Below are 23,116 nucleotides of genomic sequence, written 5' to 3'. Positions count from 1 at the left end.
CATAAGACGGAGCACTGGCCTTAAGTGTATTCTGCAAGTCTTCTGCAATTTCCTTGAGTGTTATTCCCTTCAAATGAAGATATTCGATCACAGCACAGTTCTTGATTCTCTCAATATTCACCATTTTGCTTACACCACAGTATGCAATGCGTCCTACCATCAAAACTAACAAAGCTGTAGCCGTGAAATTTGACTTGCATACACACAAAGGGTCACCATAACAGTAGGTCACGTTGTTTATGCAAGACATCACAGTAACTATCTCAGGCTAGAAACTTTTTGACTGCCCCTCATACTGTAGACATTGTTTAAGAAGGAATTATTTGAAATTGCGATCCTAAGGGGGTGAAATAGGCTTTTTGAAATTATGTCGCTATTAAGGGAATTTTGGAGCTATAACTACGAAAACTGGTATTTGGTTTCTCAGTCATAAAATTAAAAGTATGTGTTTCAGCATTTTTGGAAATTCAGCCACCAAGGGGTTAAAGTAGTGAATGAAATTATTTTTGAAAATAAATAATTAATAAAGAACTTTTAAAGGATTCTTAAGTCTACATGTATGACAAGTGGTACTTGACTTCTCAGAAATACATGTTTCAGTGTTATTGGAAATTCAGCTGCAAAGGGAGTGCAATACAGGATGAAAATTTTTAAGAGAATATTTCATTACATTAAGAAATTTAAAGCCAAATTTCATTATGATAATTGGTATTTTGTTTCTCAATAAAGAAATATTTGTTAGGAAATGAAACTTGCTGGGAAATATCTCCGCAAGAATGCAAAAGACACGATTAATAAAAACTTTGGACTTCAGCTACCAGAACAGCTTTTGGTCAGAAGTACATTTGAGTAAGACCATGCTTATATGGCCTTGATTAGTGTGAAAAGCTTAGAAGGTGATGCAATTTGTGAACAACATAAACATTTGCAGCACTAAGCTAGTTATTTATATTTATATTTTAATTATTGGTCCTAGCACCTGTGTTCCAGCAAAACTAAATACGAAGCACTTCCAAAATTTCTTAATGCGACTTGTAACTCTAGCATCTTGTTTCTAAAACACTCATTTTTGCAACTCTTCCCCTCCAAGTGAGAGAGGTCAGAGGGATTACAGTTGTAGGCAAAGCATCTAATCATTTATATTATTTTACAAAAGTATCACAAAATTTAGTGAAAACATTTCAAATAGCTTCACAAAAGTTTATAAAATTTACATAGTTACATTCTTTGTTAATTAACTTCAGAATTATTCTCTACATGTCAAATGAAAGCAGTAGTAGCTCACGAAGTATAATCACATAAATAAAAATCAATTTATAAAAGTTATTGAGTTTATGAATGAAATGATCAACACCCACTAGTATTGAAGGGTTCCTGATATTCATTAGGCTTGATTTCGTCACATAATACTTTGTCCTTTTATCGCATAGAAATTATCTGCATTCTTTCTGAATTTGAGACATGAAACACTTCCAGCAGTTGTAAGTATTTTTGCTCCCCACCACTAAAATCTGTGGAGTGTGTCTGGTGTAGGTTGTAGGTAACTGTTAGTTTTCAGTCTTATTGTCAGAGATTGAAGGGTGTTGCTTATGCTTGTTAACTTCTCGTGCTGGAGACTGTGATGCTGTCTTTTGCTGTGGCTGCATTTCTGTTACAGTATATTAAGACATTTTAGTGTGCAGCGTGGAGAAAAGAAACATTTCCAGCAGGATGTGCTATCTCTTGAGAGTTTCATTTTGCCTTTAATATTAAAATATATGCAGTGTTTTATATAGTAAGCTCTGTTCACATAGTCATTAATATCCAAAAACATTGTGTTTTCAAATGATACCGCATAAATAATGATTTATTCATAAGTTATACTTTATAACATAGACTGGGCTTGTTAAAATGGTGTGGTACCGTGCGAAGAATAATTTTGGTGTGCATTGATCCAAAAATATCAACTCAGACAGGAATCAACTTCCCAAACAACACAAATTTTACTTACATTATGTGCAGTGGAATGATATTGCCATTTTATCTAAGACAGAACACACTTGTGATAAGTTTTATGTATTATTTCTGCAACAAAATCTGAGGATATTAAATGGCAATTCTTTCCATAAGTGCTTGTGTGGCTGCAGATGTTAAAATTTTGTAATGGCAGTTATATTTTTCAAACAGAAGTTTTGTTAATTTCAGCAGGTTAATCATAAAACGATTTTAAAAAACTGCTTTACTCCAATCTTTTTTTTTTAAAAAAAAAGCAGCCTAATTTGTTGCTGATCATTTAAAATCAATATTTTGGGTTCTGTATTAATAAGCAAAAATTGCATTATTTTAAGAAACTGGGAAATAATGTTAATTTCTGTGACGTTGTAGTTTTAATATTCTGGGTAGCTATTATCTAGTTCAGAAATTTGTTTTAGAATGTCTGAAACCTGTCTGTCAAATCTGATATTTTTTTCTGGTGTCTTTTGCAGACTGATTGCCGCATAGCCACAGCTAAAATATGTCAGGCTGTATTAGGGAGATCTGATTATCAGCTGGGCCATACTAAGGTGTTCCTCAAAGATGCACATGATTTATTCCTAGAGCAGGAGAGAGATCGCGTTTTAACACGGAAGATCCTTATTCTGCAAAGGTCAATTCGTGGCTGGGTTTACAGAAGACGGTAAGGGAACTACTATTTGTTGTTAAACCTGCTGAAGGGTTTTGATATGCCATGTAGTAATGCTTTTGTGCATTTTTGATAGATTCCTGAGGATGAAGGCAGCTGCCATAATGATTCAGAAACACTGGAAAGGCTATGCACAACGCAGGCGTTACCAGAGAATGAGAGTTGGTTATATGAGACTGCAAGCTCTCATACGGTCTCGTGTTCTCTCACACCGTTTCCGTCATCTTCGAGGACATATTGTTGGACTTCAGGTAATGCTAAAGTATCAGTTTCAATAAAAGTTTTGGTTGTTATTTTTGAGATACATTCTGTTTACCTTTGTTTTTTCACTTACTATATACATGATGGCATAGAAATTGGTCTAAAATTGTCTACATTATCCTTCCCTTTTTATAAAGCGGCTTTACTACTGAGTACTTTAATCGTTCAGGAAACTGAGCATTCCTAAAGAAACAATTACAAATGTGGCTAAGTACAGGGCTAACGTGTGCAGAACAGTACTTTAATATTCTGCTAGGCACTCCACCATATCAGTGATTTAATAACTGACTCAATCTCCCCCTTGTCTGTATCACAGAGTATTTCAGACGTCAATCTCGGAAAGGCATTTGCCAAGAAAGTTATATGATTCCCTGTAGAAACTAATTTTTTATTTAATTCACTAGAAATGTTCATAAAATGATTGTTAAATGCTGTACATATATCTGATTTATCAGTAACAGAAATATTTTTCTATATCGTCAACCTTGTGCTGCTGACCAGACACTTCATTCACAACTGACCATTTGGTTTTTAATGATTTCCTTATCCCACTAGTCAGCCACTGGGGCAGCCTATTACTGCTAGTACCCAGTTTAGAATGTTCTAATGGAAAGCAACTCTCAAAGAGCATGAGAAATGTGTTAAGGAAAGCATTATATTTATCATCTATGTTATTGGCACTATAAACATCCTGCCGCTCTTGTTCCTTGACAAGGTTTAAAAAACTCTCTATGGCTGTTGGATTAACTTTCCTACATAGTTTGTAATTATATGTGACATTTGTCCAAGTAAAAAAGCCTTTTAGTGTTAAAATTTGTGCATCATGGTCTGAAAGACCATTCATCCTTTTACTAACAGAATGCCCTCCGAGTGAGGTGGAGCAGTCATTAGCACACTGGACTCGCATTCGGGAGGATGACGGTTCAATCCCGCATCTGGCCATCCTGATTCAGGTTTTCCATGATTTCCCTAAATTGCTTCAGGCAAATGCCGGGATGGTTCCTGATGACCCCACTGTTTGGTCTCTTCACCCAAACAACCCAACCCAACCCTCTAGTAATGAAGAATGAATAAAAATATTGTCTGTGGCTGTGCTACTGTTCCTCTGTGCCCTAGTTGGAAAAGACACAGTCTGCATCAGATCATGAACCTTTTCTAGCTTGAGTAGAAATGCTCTGAAGTCAGATTTAAGGGACCTATAAACAACAATTAGAAGTATAGTTTCACTAAATTCGACTACTCCGGCAAACCATTCAAATATCTGTTCAGTGTGGTGCCGTGATACGACTATGGACTCAAATGGAATACTGTTTTTTACATTCTTAGCCACTACTCCACCCTGCAAGGAACTCCTTGAAAAACAGCCAGCTAATCTGTATCCTGGTAAAGGAAGCCCCTGAATTGTCAAATTATATAAATGGTGCTCTGATATACCAATAATTTCAGAGTCAACATCTATAATCAGTTCACTAACTTTATCTCTAATACCTCTTATATTTTGATGAAATATTCTAATTCCTTCTGTACTTGGAACCATGACATCCTCTGGAAGTGAGCCCATAGTTAGAGGGACTTCCTTTAAGCAGGTAACCTATCAACTGACTTCAATCTAAACAAGGTGGAGCTCTAACACCAACTAATCCAGGAATTTTTCCATGAGTGATCCCACCACCCATACCTATTGATGTGCAGGCCATGCCTATTGAAATCTGATCTACTGATAGACCCAGCTGGCACCACTGAAATGTGACCCATGCCCTCTGCCATCAGCACCCTCTCCAGTCCCATGTTAATATGCCTAACAGCCACATTAAGATGAGGCCAATCATGATGCTGAAACAGCTGCACAAAATGCACATTAGTGCCACCAGTTTGAGTATCTACCTTTTGCCAGGTCACCATCTACATCATATTCCCCCTCCCTATCAAGACAGTTCCTTGCTCCACCCACTATCACTACCTGATCCTCCTTTGTAAAATTCCTATGTAACTCCCCTATGCTGTCAGTCACCTGAGCCAACCCTGCACTAGGGATTTTGGTAGCTTCACCCAATTTATGTCAAAAACCACTCCCATATAGGCAAGCCACTCATGCTTCGTTCATCTGCAATGATGAGAATCCCTACCCAGTGTTCTGAAGGTCTAAGGCTTTCACAGACAGGCGCTATCCCCCAAACCCAGTCTGCATTTTCCTGTGCCGTACCCTCACACACTTATAATCCTCAGACCAACCTGAGATCCAGTTGCAAAAGAGCACCTCCCCTCATAACTCAGTGTCATACTGGACTGGAACTACTGAATGATATCCTTCACCAGGGCTTTGACTATTTATCATCATGCTTGGAAATGAGGAACAAAAACATTCACCGCCCTCCCAAAGTGGAAATCTATAGCCCACCAAATCTATACAAATCCTAGACCATCCTTACTTGATGTCTTCTCCCAACCCCTTACCACATGAGTCATATACCTGTGGAAGACCCAGGTGCAAAACATGTCTGACACCCAGCCAGCACATCCTACACCAGTCCTGTCTCAGGCTTATCCTGTCCCATCAGTGGGCATGGACACCTATGAAAGTAGTGAACACATATACCAGCTCTGCTCCAATTTCTGCACAGAGTTTTATGTTGGTGTGACAGTCAGCCAGCTGTCCACTCAAATCTATGGCAACCACAAAACTGTGGCCAAGAGCATCGTTGACAACCCAGTGGCAGAACACACTGCTGAGCACAAGATGCTCAAATTCAGTGGCTGCTTCACAGCCCATGCCATTTGGATTCTTGCCCCCAATGTCAGCTTCTCTGAATTACGTAGATGGGAACTGCCCTTGAAATACAGTCTTCATTCCTATGATCCCCCTGGGCTCAGTCTCAACTAACCTCTTGCACCACATCCACCTACGTTCTGCACCAGGACCCTACCGCCACTCATCCTGCACGCACACCCTCTCTCTCCCGCAGTCTCCCAGTCATCTGTTCTGTCACCCTTTCCTGACTGTGCTTTCACATCATCATCATCATCATCATCGAGTGCTGCACATAATCTCTCACACTTGTGCCAGTGCTCGATTTGTATTCCTATCATGTGAACCTGCCATCTCTCCCTCCTGAATTCATATCCTGTGCACCTGCTGCCTCGTTCTCAGCCATCAGACACCCTTTCTGAACCCTCCCTCCTGATCCCCACATCCTTTCTCCCCTTATCCACTTACCCACTCCACCCAACACAGCCTCTCACCCCAGTCGAGCTGCAGAACTCCAGTCCTGGTACACTGATTCATCCCGCACAATGCAGCCAGACGTGTGTGTGTGTGTGTGTGTGTGTGTGTGTGTGTGTGCGCGCGTGTGTGTGTGTGTGTGTTCTACAGTGTGAAAAAGGATTTATCTGAAAGCTAGCAAAGTTCTGTCTTTTTAATGATAAGATAGATTTGCTATTCATTACATAGAGAAGGAACTGAGTGGCAGACAGGCACATTGAAAGAAGACTGCTAGATTTTATCAGCTATCACACTAACTCCTTTGCAAAATGTAGGCAAAAACACACACACACACACACACACACACACACACACAAACACACACTCTGCCACTGCCATCCCTGGGTGCTAAGGTCCAAGTGTGGTCTTAGTGCTTGGAGAAGACAGTGACCATGCCAGTGTGAGTTACACATGTATGTCTGTGTATGTGTTCTTTTGTCAGCATCTGACAAAGGATGTAGTTTTTCTCCTTCTCATCACATATGGTAAGTCTACCCTGACACAGAGCTTTGGGTGGCTTTTTTTGAAAACTCTCCCCATTTCCTAAAACTTGCCAGTCCTTTTTCTTCCCCTTCAGCCTCCTGCCATAAGGAGGAACCTCTGTCTCTGAATGCTTCCAAATTTCCTTAACCTTTATATGTGTGAGTTCTGCTGCCATTTGGCAAGTAGATTTTTGATCTATTGAATTACACTATATTTTCAAAAAGTGATTACTTTCATTGATATAAAGGACTTAGTCTGCTGATTAATATCTACCAGTATTAATTTAATGTGTCTGTCTGTACTCAGCACTTCTATTTGGTGAGCAGCAATCTACCCTATTTTGTGTTGTTGTTCCATCCTGGATTTTCCATTGTTTAACATCTAAATGACGTTCATGACATTTCCAAGCCCAATGTGTATGTCACTCATACTATATTCAGATGCTACTTTGTCACTAATAAACCCTCAATATCTAATTAGATGCATATTTCTGAAGAAAAAATGTCAAATATATGCTGTATAAGGAGTCTCAATTTCTATGCACATAATTCCCATTAGTACCAAATCATAGCCCAGATAGTCAAATAATTTATAGAAAGAAAGGCTAATAAGACACGGTTTGAGCGTAGATGCAAATACATGGGTTTGGTGGCCATAATAGTAGGTCAGAAAACCACAAACAACAGAAAAGCTCAAGCTACTGGGTCCCAAGAGGAGGTGTAGTTTTTGCATCACTTCGTGTAGTTTACAACTAGAAGACAGCAGGAGTGCATTCCGACATTCTGGGTCATTTATTTGACTTGCCTTGCAGTGAAGATCAAAACAACATAGATAGACTTCCCAAAGCTCATGTGCCTCGTTGAAGCACGTGAATGGCTGAGGGGGAGGTGATGAAGCCACAGCAGCAGACTGTTGTTGGTATTGTGCTAATTGTAACAGCAATATCTGTTGTTGCTATTGGAATTCCCACTGATATTCACATTGCTGCTGTGGCTGCTGCTAGAATTCTCTCTGTTTTTCTTGGTTTTGCTGCAGTTGTTGCTGTTCCAGCTGCAACTACTCCTGCCACAACTTTAGAAACTCAGGATCCATGCTTCACTGAAATAGTTGCACAATAAGGAAGTCCTAGTCATCAGTATTCTATCCTACTCTGTGTAGTTAGAATACAGGATAATTCATTCTGGTGGTAATGCAGAGTTCTGTGGAACGAATAGGCAATTCCTGAGGTTGATGACAGCAGTACCGTATTTACTCGAATCTAAGCCGCACTTTTTTTCTGGTTTTTGTAATCCAAAAAACCACCTGCGGCTTAGAATCGAGTGCAAAGCAAGCGGAACTTCTGAAAAATGTTGGTAGGTTCCGCCGCAACTAACTTCTGCCGTCGAATATATGTAGCACTACACAGGCATGCTTTGTAGGCACAAAGATAAATACTGGCGCCAAAACCTCTGTGTCAGTAAATAAATTTAAAAAAAAAGGTGGAAGACGAGCTTTTTTTTCTCTGCCCCGAGTTTCGACCACTGCATTTTCATACATTATCCAACGAAGTAAATACAAATTCCGTATTGTTCATATTTGAATGTGGCAGAATTTCTATGTACTATGAAAATCCGACTGGCAAGACTGTTTGGGATGTTTGTCAATATGGCCAACTCTACATTCTGAATTTTTTCCTACCTGTGAGAAGAGATGGTTACTAATAGGAACCTGATGAAATGTGAATCACATGCAGTATTCTCTTCACCATACGATTAATATGAATATACACATTTTGCCATGTATTCATTCGTGTTTGCTGCTATCTCATTTAAATGCTGTCTGCCTAATTAACTATGAAACTAGAGTGAGACAACAGCAAACGCGGAAGAATATACATATCGTGTCATGTTTATATTCATATTATTCTTATGCCTAATAGTGATACAGTCAGAAATGAAGCACGGCAACTGACTAGATTTTTAAATTTAAGATGACTCTAATTTCTGTGCAGAATTTGATGTACTAAAGAAGCGGCCGCAAAGATTTTCAAACGGAGAAAAATTTTCATCTAACTCTCGTTCAGAACATGTTCTATCATACACAGTGTATTATTTGGTTCTTGTTGATCATTATCAAAGAAAGCAGCAGTGTAAGTAACAACAAATAGTAGTCTCTTGCCATTGTTTCGCTAATGAGACGATTCCTCTCTCTCTCTCCTTTTTTTTTTTTAGCGGCGGTAGCACGCACAAAAGCAAGCCCTGCCACGAGCGGTGACAGCCCATAAACAGGCACTATCAGAATGCGATAAACAATGCATGACACAGTACAGTAATGCATTTTCAGCTTAGAGTGACGTAAACACCTATAACAAAGAAAACGGCACTTATCAGATCAAAGCAAAATAAGCAATCGATTCAAACCAGACGAAGCACGTGAAAAAGGAAGGGTGCCCGTATAACTATGGGCGGAGCGCCTGATGCATAGCAATGGCTACCTGGTAATGCTTAACTGCTAAGCTTATGACTTGAACTAAACTACTGTAGCTGTATCGTCATTCATTCGACCTAAATTGTGTTTCATATTACAATGGACCAACTTTGTTTCGAATTGGAGGTGTGGCCTAAAACTTTTCTCTCCCCTTGAATTTTGAGTCTCAAATTTCACGTGCGGCTTAGATTCGGGATTTTTTTCCTTTATTTCAAGTCTCATTTTTCAGGTGCGGCTTAGATTTGAGGGCGGCTTAGATTCGAGTAAATACGGTATTCTTGAAATGAATGGCTAGCTAAAAACAATGTAGACAAACAATCCAGAGAGCAGTCCAAATCAGACACACATTACAGGCAAGGTTGAACACTCAGCTAATCAGTGACATATATCTAAGGTTTGAATGACCTAGTAAGACTGACTGGCGAGTGTGTGGCTGCGGTATCTACAGTCACTCTTGTGTCAGTGATGGTACCATGTGGCATGCTTAGAGCTGTGGCGGTGCTTCACTTGGAAGCAAGCTGCAGCCAACGTATGCAGCCCGAGTATCTGCGGCCTTTCCTCCACATTGATACTCGGACTGTATGAGGAATCCAAATCACTGTTGGAAACTAATGTTTGGAATCGCATAATTCTAACTATACTTTGAACTCCAAAGAATATTCTGTACAATCAAACTTGCCATGCAGATTATAGGGACCATGTAAATGTTTTTCTGTTTATTAGAGAGATACACAACAGGTGCCATCAATTCATTAACAGAAAATGTGTGAAGATTACATCATGTGTGTTGGGTGGTTAAACTTTTAGATGAACAGTTAATAATGTAGGTGTACAGTTAGGAATGGCTGAAGCTCTCGGTATTACAGATTGTAAATCTACCGGCAGCCAAGACACTAAAGATTGTTATATTCCAGAAGAATTTGTGACTGATATTGACACATTTGATCAAAAGTTAATTCTGAAAGGAAAGTAGGATGTACTGGATAAACTAAGGTAGTTGTTACAGATGCAAAAAGACCACTGGTTTGTGGAAATCTTGCATATACAGGGTGTTACAAAAAGGTACGGCCAAACTTTCAGGAAACATTCCTCACACACAAAGAAAGAAAATATGTTATGTGCACATGTGTCCGGAAACGCTTACTTTCCATGTTAAAGCTCATTTTATTACTTCTCTTCAAATCACATTAATTATCGAATGGGAACACACAGCAACAGAACATACCAGCGTGACTTCAAACACTTTGTTACAGGAAATGTTCAAAATGTCCTCCGTTAGCGAGGATACATGCATCCACCCTCTGTCACATGGAAAGCCTGATGCGCTGATGCAGCCCTGGAGAATGGTGTATTGTATCACAGCCATCGACAATACCAAGAGCTTTCAAATGCCCCCATAAATGAAAGTCAAGAGGGTTGAGGTCAGGAGAGCGTGGAGGCCATGGAATTGGTCCGCCCCTACCAATCCATCAGTCACTGAATCTGTTGTTGAGAAGCATACGAACACTTCAACTGAAACGTGCAGGAGCTCCATTGTGCATGAACCATATGTTGTGTCGTACTTGTAAAGGCACATGTTGTAGCAGCGCAGGTAGAGTATCCCGTATGAAACCATGATAACGTGCTCCATTGAGCGTAGGTGGACGAAACTAAAATGAGCTCTAACATGGAAATTAAGCGTTTCTGGACACATGTCCACATAACATCTTTTCTTTATTTGTGTGTGAGGAATGTTTCCTGAAAGTTTGGCCGTACCTTTTTGTAACACCCTGTATGAGGGTTATTCAGAAAATGAGGTCTGATTTCTTATAGAACATGAACCACAAAGATTTTTCAAAATATTTGTTTTTATTTAATACCTTGCACATTTCTCAATTTTTCTGTGTAGTTTCCATATTTGTTTAAACATTTGTCATAACATTCTACAAACCTTGGATTCCTAACTCACAGATTTGTGCCATTTGTGAGGATAACCAGTCTTTAACTGGTTCTTTCACATCACCATCTGTTGCAAAGTGCTTGCTGCTGAGAAACTCCTTTAGGTAGTGGAACATGTGAAAATTGCTAGGTGCCAAGTATGACTCTATGCTGGGGGCACAATCTGTTCCCGTCCAAAGGATCTGATCAGATTTTGGGTGTGAGTGACATAATGGGATCTAACATTGTCATGCAGCAACGAAGCTCCGTATATCAGAAGGCTATGTCACTTATTCCATGTTGCATGCTGAAGTTTAGTGAGGGTATTGTATGAAGCGGCTTTGTCTGTTATTGTCCTTTCCTGCAGAAACTCATTAACAACACTCCATGTTAATCCGACTACATGGTTGCCATAACCCTGCATCTGCTTGACCTTGATGGTAATGTTGTGTGGTGCCATTCCATTGACTGACTCTGGAGCCATGTGAGAAACCTACATCTCATCCCCTATGACAATGTTGTCTAAATCTGATCACCTTCCTAATGATATTGGTCCAAAAAATCAAGAGGACAAGCTATTCTTTCCATTTTACGTTTCACAGTAAGCAGCCTGGTAACCCAACATGCACACAATTTGCAAAATTGCAACTTTTGCAAAACAATATCGTGCAAAGTTGTTCCACTCATATTCAGAAATTCAAATTCTGAAATTGAAACAGTGAATTGCCAGTCTTCGTGAATCTTTTCATCTATAGAATTGACCAAATCTTCTGAGATCACTGAGGGTCATCCTGATTACAGTTCATCCTGGACATTTTCCCATCTATCCTTGAAAGCTCTCACTCACTTAGACAGTTTGCTGTCATTGATCACATTGGGGCTCTTCATCTCACTTATTTGTTGATGAATTTCTGCTGCTGCATTTTCCCTTGCTGTCAGAAACCGAATCACTGACCATATTTCATAGTTGGTGGTCTGATCAGCTGTTTTAAACAGCTTGAACTGACACTGTAAATAGCACACAGTGACAATACCAATGCAGATGGTGCTGTCTGATGAGCAAGGAATGCCAGGAGTCAGTGCACATGCATGTTTCAGTGTTCATGCGACATTTGATTAGCTATGGCAATTTGGACCTTACTTCCAAAATAATGTTCGTACTTTGCAGGTTATCCTCATTTTGAAACCAAAATACATGGTAAAAGATCGTGTTCATTCAAAGGTGAAGAACACTGAAAGGCAATTGCGGAGTCCATCTCTGAACCCACCACATTCATGCACAATAATGCCTGTGAACAGTTTGGATGGTTTGTTGTTACTTGTGTTATTTGTTTGCCTTCAAGAATTGAATGGAAACTTTATACTGCATGTGAAGAGAGTAATGTTGAGAACGGAAAGTCATGCGCCTGCACACACACACACACACACACACACACACACACACACACACACACACACACACGCACGCCCACACCCACGCACCACATGCACACGCACACACACACACACACACACACACACACACACACACACAAAATATCTCCAAGCTGGGAAGCCGAAGCATAACTCTATGCCCTGCAAGTACTGCAACTCATCATAATACGGTAATTGTGGTCCCACCTTGAAGATGTCAGTGTCCATCCGTATCAGTTTAGTATCAGTTTACGTGCACAAACAATAACAAAATATCCCTACAGTTTTCAGCTCAGCACTATTTAACTAATAAATGGTTTCAACTATCGCAGTCATCACTCACTGGTTAGGTAGATGCTGGATAACACACTTTAGCAAAGTATGGTACACTGCTTCATTTTGGAAGTCAGCATGTTATTTTATGCAGTAAGGTTCTCAGATCTGTAGCTACTGATTACCATTGGGACCACATTTATCTTCACCTGACACTTTGGCACCAGAATAATAGCATTGTGGCATTTTCCATATGTTATTACTAGCAGTTAATGTGTATGCTTTCAAAAATCAAACTTTATATCCTTTTTTCTTGAGAGTTTTGTGTTATTACTTACAAGGAAAATTGAATGTTTCTCAAGTTCAGTTCTCGAGTCTGTATAGCCCACACTGGTTTTGCAAATTTACAAACTGAAAAGTACATAATATGTCACTGTAAGACTCAAATTGAACTGAAGATATTTAATTAATGTTTACTTTGTTTCAGGCTAGAGCTCGCGGTTATCTTGTAAGGAGAATGTACAGGCAAAAGATGTGGGCGATTATAAAGATTCAATCCCATGCAAGGCGTATGATTGCACAGAGAAGATATAAGAAGTTGAAGGTAATTGCTTATTTGTGTTTTATGGTGCTTTCTTCAGTAAGCAGCTGTTTATAAAATTTTGGGTCTTGTAAGTCTGTTAAATTCTATGGTACCTACTGTTATGAAATTAACTGCTAAGTATGAGTGAATGCTGATTCATGTCAATGTGGAAAAATCTGTCACAAAATCCTTTGTTGCAGTATGAATATAGACATCACATAGAAGCTTTAAAATTAAAGAAGAAAGAAGAAAGAGAACTGAAGGAGGCTGGAAACAAACGTGCAAAAGAAATTGCAGAACTAAACTACCGTGTAAGTACCGTAATTCTTATTTTTTAGCACTGCAGAATTTTGTTTTTGTTGCTGAGGTAATTCCAATCTAAAGTAAATTTAATGCATCCTAGCATAACATTGATTACATTCTTATTTCAGGAGAGAATGAAGGAACTAGAGCGTAAAGAAATAGAACTTGAACTGGAAGAAAGGAGGCGTATGGAAATTAAGAAGAATCTCATCAATGATGCAGCCAGAAAACAGGATGAACCTGTAGATGACAGCAAACTTGTGGAAGCTATGTTTGACTTTCTTCCAGATTCAAGCAGCGAAGCCCCTGCACCAAGAGAAACGTCTGTTTTTATGGTATGTACCTTGTGAGCTTGACAACATTCATTTTTATGTTTGCTTCTTTTATTTTATTTTCTTTTATTTTCTGTACAAATTGCTGAATAGCAAAAGTTGCAATGTGATCCCTTCCCATACCCACCTTGCACCCTCCCCCCACATCAAACCAAGCATCCAATAACATTTTCTCACCACAGTGAATGAAACAGTTTTCTAAAGATAAAATATATGATAGATGATGCAGACCAGCAAAAAGAAAAAGTTGTACAATAGAAACACAAAGGAAAACATCTCAAGGATATGGCCATAGTAAGTGTATAATACTTTATTAAGCATCCTTGTCTCTTTATATCGCTCCACAGAACCAAAACCACATTTTAGAATAATGCTGAAATCTGTTAGATACTTATCCATCCTCTTACTTTTACTTACTGAATCTTTATTAACCATGCCATTGCAGGTCATATGTAATGAAATAAAAATCATGAAAATTTCTTGCCCTACTCTAGCTGTTGGGAACAATAGAAAATGTGGTGACAGGACATTATCTTAAGAATGACACTTGCTCAGTCATGATCTTACAAGAGATACTTGCTCAGTACCATTGCCTTGAGTCCAAGCTTAATCTGTGTGTATGATTTCTACAGTTCCCATCTTCTCTTTGGTAATGTCTGTTTTGCCCATGTCAGCCCTTTTTTCCATTTGTCAACTTGATGTCACAACGATCTGCCACATGCATTCCTTTACTTCTTTCCCTCTCTTCCTCATCTATTAACTACCTTCCTCTATCTTGTTGTTGCTCATTACCCTTCTCTTTGTCTCATATTGTTCTTCCTATGACCTTACTGATATTATCACTGTCTTTATGTACACAATCTCTTCTCTGATGCTAGTCTTGTAGCTTCAAGTTGTCCCCCCCCCCTTCCTCCCCCCCCCCCCCAAATATCTGCGTCACTATGTTCAAATGTGTAATATTAGGCCTGCCTCCTCCTCCTGCTCCTCCTCCTCCTCCTCCTCCTACTACTACTAGTAGTAGTAGGAGTAGTAGTATTTACATTTCTGTTTTATTGCATGTGCCCGCATCTCGTGGTCGTGCGGTAGCGTTCTCGCTTCCCACGCCCGGGTTCCCGGGTTCGATTCCCGGCGGGGTCAGGGATTTTCTCTGCCTCGTGATGGCTGGGTGTTGTGTGCTGTCCTTAGGTTAGTTAGGTTTACGTAGTTCTAAGTTCTAGGGGACTGATGACCATAGCTGTTAAGTCCCATAGTGCTCAGAGCCATTTGAACCATTTTATTGCATGTATATGAATATCCAATTTTTGGATTTGTATCTTTGTAATCACTCCTTTTCTCTTTACTTCATTGTCAACACACAATCTAGTTTCATTGCACATATTTCCGTGAATCTGCTGGTAAACGTACTCTTTTATCAACCATCCAATTCGTCTGGCCTCAGAATTTGAAGTGTCATTCTCTGCTCACATTATCTTTCTCTTGTCACTTGACATTTTGCACAGCCCTTACTCATTGCTATAATTTTCCCATATATTCCATTTATTTATTTATTCCCTGCAGCTGATGAAGTAGTATGAATTTCAGATGCTAGGGTTTGTTTTTGTTAGTATATTAATTATTATGTTATGAACTTCACATTATATTGAAGAAATTCATACTTTATTTTTCTGTAATCATCCCAGGACCTACCATCAAAAACTGACCCTCAGGAAATAATAAGTGCTATGCAAACAACACCAGATGATGAAGAAGATTTATCAGAATTCAAATTCCAGAAGTTTGCTGCCACATATTTCCAAGGAAACATTACTCATCAGTATTCAAGGAAACCACTGAAACATCCGTTACTGCCTCTTCACACTCAGGGCGACCAATTGGTGAGAAATCGTTAAGAAGTAAAATATGTGAGATAGAGAAGGAAAGTCTCATATTTTAGAGGATACATGCTGAAAAAAAGTATGATCATAACCTGCTTATAGTAATCTTCTGCTTATTTCCAGGCTGCTCAAGCTCTCTGGATAACAATTTTGAGATTTACAGGCGATCTGCCAGAACCACGATATCATACTATGGACAGAGACAACACCTCTGTAATGTCAAAAGTTACAGCAACTCTGGGAAGAAATTTTATACGCAGTAAGGAGTTCCAAGAGGCACAGATGATGGGAATGGATCCAGTTAGTTAAATTGATTCTTTTTTACTTATTATAGGATATATAATGGACTAAAGATCACAACAATGACAATCGTAATCTCACTGCTAAACACATTGTGAACTTTAACAGATTTACCTGACTGCACTCCTGCTAGTCATTTGAACAGTAAATTCATTTGCTTTCTGATAAAAGATATAGACAGTTATGGTTGTAACATAAAGGCCAAATCAAATACTCAGAAATCAGTGCCACACCACCAAAAGTACAAATTTGCCTTTTTTGGAAAGTAGCAGTACATGACAGCACAGCAAAGTACCAAGATGACAACAATCATGCTTTCATTTTTTAGTTTGCTTTTATTAGCTATAGTTTGATTTTACTGGTAGATTTATTTTCAGGAAACATTTTTGAAGCAGAAGCCACGTTCCATTAGGCACAAACTGGTATCGTTGACTTTAAAACGAAAGAACAAACTGGGAGAAGATGTCCGACGAAGACTGCAAGATGATGAGTATACAGCTGATAGTTATCAAACATGGCTAGAATCACGCCCTACATCAAATTTGGAGAAGCTGCATTTTATTATAGGGCATGGGATTCTTCGAGCAGAGTTGAGGTGCATATAAATTGTGTAATGCATGTAACAGTTGCAGTAATTAAGGTTTAAATCATTCTAGAATTTATAATTTTTCTGCATTTGTTGATGTCTGCAAGGGGTATATCCAGTTGTAGGCAGTGAATTGTCAGTTATATTACATGTGTTTTGTAGATTCTTTGGTTATTCATGTTGTCTCAGGGCTTCAGACAAATTCAAGATACTAGTAGAGATATATTTTTCTCAGTTTACAATGTGATGTAATTAACCACAGTATGTAGTGTTAAATGAGTGATACATTTACATAACATTTCCCCAGAGTGATAAAATGCACCTTAGGCATATTTTTACATCAAGAGTGTCATACAGAAACATGACATCAGATCGGTCTTCAGACCAGCAAAGAAAATAAGTCAAGTACTCTGATCTGTGAAAGATAAATGTCCTCCTTTGTCAACATGTGGTGCACACAAAATTCCTTGTACATGTAGTAAAGTTTATATTGGAACTACCAAGAGGAGCGTAAATACATGGCTAAAAGAGCACAAAAGTCTTTGCCGAGTAGGAAAAATGAAGAAATCAGCTGTAGCAGAGCATGCCCTTCAGTCAGGAAACCATGATGTGAAGTTTCCTGAAACAAAAATTTTATCTACAATGTCAAGTCATTATCCACGACTATGTAGAGAAGCCATTGAAATTTATAACCATCAGGATAATTTTAAAAAGAAAGAGGAGGCAATGAAACTTAGTGACATATGGACAGTAGCTCTGCAGAATTGCTAGGCGGTTTTATCTTTGACAATATGACAATCGTTAATTAAGTTTCACCTCTGACAAGGATTATCTCTGCTCATCACGTGTTACTTTGACAACGCCCCCTTTCCTACAGTAGTTATGTTGCTCTCGGATGTCCGACGTTTAGTTGGCAAGACTCAGCAGAGGAGTGCCTCTGAGGATGTCCAGCACAGGCATGGACGAAACGTCAGGAACAGAAGAGTTCCTTGGACCACGACCTTACATCCCGAAAGATTTACTAGCAGCTCTCCATCCAAAGTAACATGCTATGTCCCCCCTACCAATAAATCCTCAGTTTAGTTACAAATTTTGTTTGATATCCCATGTGAGCATATTTTTGTCAATAAATATCAGTAAGGTATGGAGTCGAATACGTTTCAAAAGTTAAAAAATTCTTCACCACCCTGTTACATGGTCCATGACGTATGTTGTCATGCAAGAAAATTGTAAGTTAGGTTTCACGTGATCTGTATCAGAATCCATGCTGTTCGCCATGAGGAAGGTCATTCTTTTAAAGATAACACATTTTGTTTGAAATCAGACTGTGTTCTAGAATTCTACACCAAATAGAGGTCAAAGAAATTGGACAATAATTTTATGGATCACTACCGTTACTCTTCTTTTGGACAGATATGACCTGTGCTTTTTTCCAGTGACTGGGGTCAGTGCTTTTGTTGATTTGGAGCTAAAGTATAAACTTTTTGGCAGTTTGCGTACTTTGCTTAATCTTTTGCTGTACCTTTTATTATAACTAATTTGGGTATGATTTTCCAAATTTATTGCTGTAATCTATAATTATCATTTTTGCTTGCATGATATCTTTATCCACTTTGTGACCCATGGTTTTTTTGTGGTTTCTTTGGCTCAATTCCTGTAAACATTTTTGGAAAGAAGGCTTCATATATTGATGCAATTTCATTACTTAAAAGATTATATTTGGAACTAATATCTGTTTCAGAATAGATGTGACTTCAGTTTACATTTTGGAAGCATGCTGTAAAGACCTCAATCATTTTGTCACTTATGGGTCTGACTACCTTCCGTTGGAACTCAGTTTTATTCTGGCAAATATTCATATTATTAACAGTAAGTCTCGGACCATCTTGATCAGAGAGACCATTCAATATTTTACAATTGATGATGCTGCAAGTTTTCCATTGTCTACAAAAACATTGTCAATTAGGATGCTTGAATTTGGAGTTACTCTGGAGGGAAAATTAACTTGTGGGACAAGGCTGTAAGTGGATATCAAATTTTCCAGGTCCGTTTTCCCACTGCTGTGCTTAGGAAATCAGTACTGAAATCTCTTAAGTACTGAGTCATCTCTTTTACAGTTAAATAAGTGCACTAAAAGTGAGTGAAGGTGCCTCAAAAAGAGGTATCCAATATATTGCTACCATTAAAAGGGTACAGTTCCTTACAGAAAATGTGATGGCACATGCTTCAGAAGATAAGTCATGTACATCAGTTGATTTACGCATGACACAGTTCTTAAAAAAATTACCAACACCTCCTCTTATTCTTTGTTTTCTACAGTATGAAGATGTAAGATTATAGTCAGGTATTAAGTCTTCTGACCCTTCAGCAGACGAAATGCTCAGTAAAACACAGTACAGGGCTGTGGTCTATACTTTCATGGTCTTGCACATTGATTGTGAGTTCGTTTAGCTTATTACGAGTTTATGTACACAAGACCTCTAATATTCTGATGGAAGGTTGCCAGTTGATGCTTTCCAGAGGCAGTTTTTGTCCAAAAACAGTTACTAGTCGATAAGTTCAAGGATGCGTTCCTTTATTGTGATTTCGGTTTAGACAGTTTGTCTAATGGAGCCTGTCTATTTGCACTGTTTTTTTATAGGTTTGAATTCTTTCATAATTGTTGCATTTAGAAGGCTTCCTAATGGTTTTTTTCCTGATTTGTTTAGGTGCATGCCGTGGTTAGCTAACAACTCTGTACTGAAATCGTTTGATTCTGCAACACGAGTATTAATAAAAAATTTGCGAGTCTTTGCTAATTCATAGTTCATCCATTTACACAGGCCTATGGGATCAAGTCCTTTCTCTTAGGGATGTTCACAACCAATACCGTGGAGTGATGAAGTGCCGAGAATTTCTCTGTCACCATTTATATTGCATCATAACTTTTGTGGTGCTTCTGTGGTCAAATATCAAGTAGGACCGCAAGGCTTTCGTGTGGCAGTGAAGTGCTTGCCAGAATAACAAAATAACTTGACACATTAAAGCTACTCCGAACTTTTACCCCACAAAGGAAGTGATTTGAGCATGTCCAGTTGACATTGTTGGATCTTTACCGTCATCATTAGTTTACCTGTACCTCCTGACAACAGTTGACCATTTCTCAAGTTAGCCTGAATCAGATCCAGTGAAAGATATAACAAAAACAATGGTAATCATGGCCTTCTTTCATGAGTGAATTGCCCACATCTGCATACCTGTCTACATCTGCTACCAATCAGTACAAACAGTTCAGATCTTTAAAACACAATTAATGTAACTTGGCATGAACCAGATTTGAACCTGTGCCTGCTGCCCCACTACTAATGGCATTGTAGAACTGCTCCTTTGATAATTGAAGAGCTTGGCAGTAAATGATGGTTGAGGAAAGTTTCAAGAAAATCCCATAAATGAAATATTTCAGGTACATGGAATGTGATGTTTTTATTCAGATAAGTAATTGTTTTCAAATATATTTACATTAATGACATATTTTTAAAATGGTAAATATTACCTAATTTTTTTTTCTTAAAACTTCGGCAGTGGATACTTAATATTGTTTACTTACAAACTGAGTGCAATTAACATGGCTTAGCAATGACTTAGTGCTGTTTACTTTTGGGGGAAATTAATGAAACACTACTGCTAAACAAATTTAAAAGGTCGTAAATGTTTCAATTTTTGATGTTAATATCTTAATGAGGAATTTTTGCAATAATAAAGTACAACCTCAAAAATTAATCTTTGATTCAGTTCAGTACAAAATTAATTTTAGCAAGGACCTTAACTGCAGCATGTGAACAATATTAAGGATAGTCCTTAACATTTGTGCCATCATCCTGTCTTGAAAATTCACGTAAAATATGATAAGGGACACAATATTGTTTACTTGCCTAAATAAATACTCACACTTACGTGATTACTAACTAATTTTGAAGTGCATTTGCATTTGGGAACATATTCAGGATTTTCATCTCAGTTTTCATGGCCCATAACATCCTCAGTTTTGTAAAAATTGTTACTGAAAAACATTTTCCTGGCATGAACACAACACCAGTTACTACTACTAGCAGCTATGTGTATGATACTTACCACCGTTAACATGCTCACATCCTGACACAGTGGCATTAGAGAATCTAAAGTTAGATATATAGTTGACATTTCTCAGTTCATTGTGGAACTATCAACTAATATGCATGAAGCCCATATTTACCATGATTTGAATGTGATAACTCTGTTTCTCATTGACTGTCCCTTACCAATGTTTACAGTTGCGGTCTTCAATTACAGACCTTTCTCATATGCTACATCACAGAACATCAGAGCGACATCCCCCCTATTGTCCCCTGTAATGTTTTCAACGAGGACCTGAAACCAACAATGGATAAATTGGTGTACTAACAAACACTGTGACTGCCTAGAGAATTCGTCATCGCTGCATCACATAATATCATTGAAGCATCAGACTTTACATAGCATCTATGCTCACAGATCTGCAGACTCTGGCTGGATATTTGTTATACTATCCAGTGGCCCAAAACTTTGGTGCAATGCTGTAGAATGCATTGTGAAATGGATTTTTGTTACTGTCCAAATTGCAGTTCTCTGTGTACCCTCTCTGCTGTAAGGGATTTCATTATGCCCATGCTGGTGCAAAAGGCCCAATAAGACATGCACAGTAAATTATAGATTACAGTACTTTATGAATGGTTCTCACCTCCAGTAAAAGAATTATCCTTGTAATCTCAATGTAGTGATAATCATGTGGTTATTATGGGATAGGTGTGGAAAAATAAAGTCAGTTTCTTGTCAAAGTCTTTATTGAGAGGACATTTCTTTCTCCATCTAGTCCTCAGTTAAGCCCTCTGTTCCATATCCTACTGTACTTTTGAAACCCACAACAATGCTATCAAGCCATAAATAAGAATTTCCTTATCAGTAGTACCACAATGAACCAGAACAGCTCAGCCAACTCATGCCCAGTAATGAGATGTATCCTTCCAAAGATCATTTTTATCCCTCTCCCATCTCCCCCACAAATCTCCTCCCTCTAAATATGTCATATACTGACAATCATTCTGCTGACCCAGTTCTACAAAGGCCAGAATTTCTTAGTGTATAAAAGTAGGGCAAAGTCACATATCAGATTTCTGGAATCACTATTCTTCATTCTGTGCAGACCAATTGTCCACTGTCGTGAGAAACACTGCTAAACATGTATCATACATAAACTTAACTACACACTTGCATAGCATAGTAATATGATTTCCTGGAAGGTTGCAGGAGACATGCATGACACTCCCACATAGCAAACTCCACACACTTTCCCATAACACTAGCCTCTCTGAACTGTTCAGTTGCTAATTGCAACACACCACATAGTAGCCTCATCTTCCCAGCCTGAAACTACATTAGCTCTACTCTTTTCTTGCCTCTGCTCCCATTCTAGTTTCCTAAACCTATCTACCCATTCTTATTTTCTTTTTATGCCTGTATTCCACTTCTCCATGTTGTTATCTTCAGACATTCTTATTTATTTGCATCTCTTTTCTATCCATTATTTATTTTATTTAAATTTGCTTTCTTTTGGCTATTCTTTCACCCTGAGGTGTATTTTGCTCCTTAGCTCACTGGTGTTACAACTGATTCCCTCTTTCCTGGTCTTCCACTTTGCAGAATATAGCATCTCTTAATTGCTTTTTGAAGCTTTCTGTCCACCCCGTATTTTCCAAGCAATTATGAGAAACAGTGAGTGCAAGTTGATCTTGAAAATGTTTTTAATGAACTATAACTAAAAAGTTAAAGTTGAAAGTAATTAATAAGAGTAATGATAGATAAAGGACTGTTACAACTTTCAAATAAAATTAACTTTCAGTACAAAGTTTGAATGTTCTTGATTATTGCTTTGTCAGTGATGACTTGACACTCATTAGGTGTGTTTGTTGTTAAGCTACCAGCCAAACTTTTTGAGCTATCCAGTCAATTACCATAGTACTTTTTCTTTGTCATTCAGATCTTTAGTTTGTAATTCTTATGATGAAACTGCTTTACAGGGATGAAATATACTGTCAGATATGCAAACAGCTAACTAATAACCCATCAAAGTCATCACATGCAAGAGGATGGATATTGTTGTCTTTGTGTGTTGGATGCTTTGCTCCATCTGAGAAGTTTGTGAACTATCTTAGAGCCTTCATAAGAGAAGGACCACCAGGCTATGCACCCTACTGTGAAGAGAGACTCAAACGGACATTCAACAATGGCACAAGAAACCAGCCTCCTAGTTGGCTTGAACTCCAGGTGAGCAGTTGCCTTTGTATTTCAGCCCAAATATCCAGCGTCTTGGAGAAATAGCTTGTGAAATACTGCTTAGCATTGTGTATAAA

General features: G+C 38.4%; 1 protein-coding gene across 1 annotated transcript in view; it reads left to right on the top strand.

Annotated features, from left to right (window-relative positions):
- Positions 1-23,116, top strand: part of LOC126457095 (myosin-VIIa) — a 463,049-nt gene that overhangs the window by 402,217 nt on the left and 37,716 nt on the right. The window contains exons 16-24 of the mRNA XM_050093124.1: positions 2,466-2,656; positions 2,739-2,913; positions 13,222-13,338; positions 13,518-13,628; positions 13,749-13,955; positions 15,632-15,826; positions 15,950-16,126; positions 16,504-16,721; positions 22,784-23,030. Coding sequence (XP_049949081.1) covers positions 2,466-2,656; positions 2,739-2,913; positions 13,222-13,338; positions 13,518-13,628; positions 13,749-13,955; positions 15,632-15,826; positions 15,950-16,126; positions 16,504-16,721; positions 22,784-23,030 — 1,638 coding nt within the window. The remainder of the gene's footprint in view (positions 1-2,465; positions 2,657-2,738; positions 2,914-13,221; positions 13,339-13,517; positions 13,629-13,748; positions 13,956-15,631; positions 15,827-15,949; positions 16,127-16,503; positions 16,722-22,783; positions 23,031-23,116) is intronic.

Source organism: Schistocerca serialis, chromosome 2 (genome assembly GCF_023864345.2).
Source record: "Schistocerca serialis cubense isolate TAMUIC-IGC-003099 chromosome 2, iqSchSeri2.2, whole genome shotgun sequence".
Lineage (NCBI taxonomy): Eukaryota > Metazoa > Arthropoda > Insecta > Orthoptera > Acrididae > Schistocerca > Schistocerca serialis.
The sequence above is the reverse complement of the archived record's forward strand: the minus strand, read 5'-3'. Positions and strand labels throughout refer to the sequence as shown.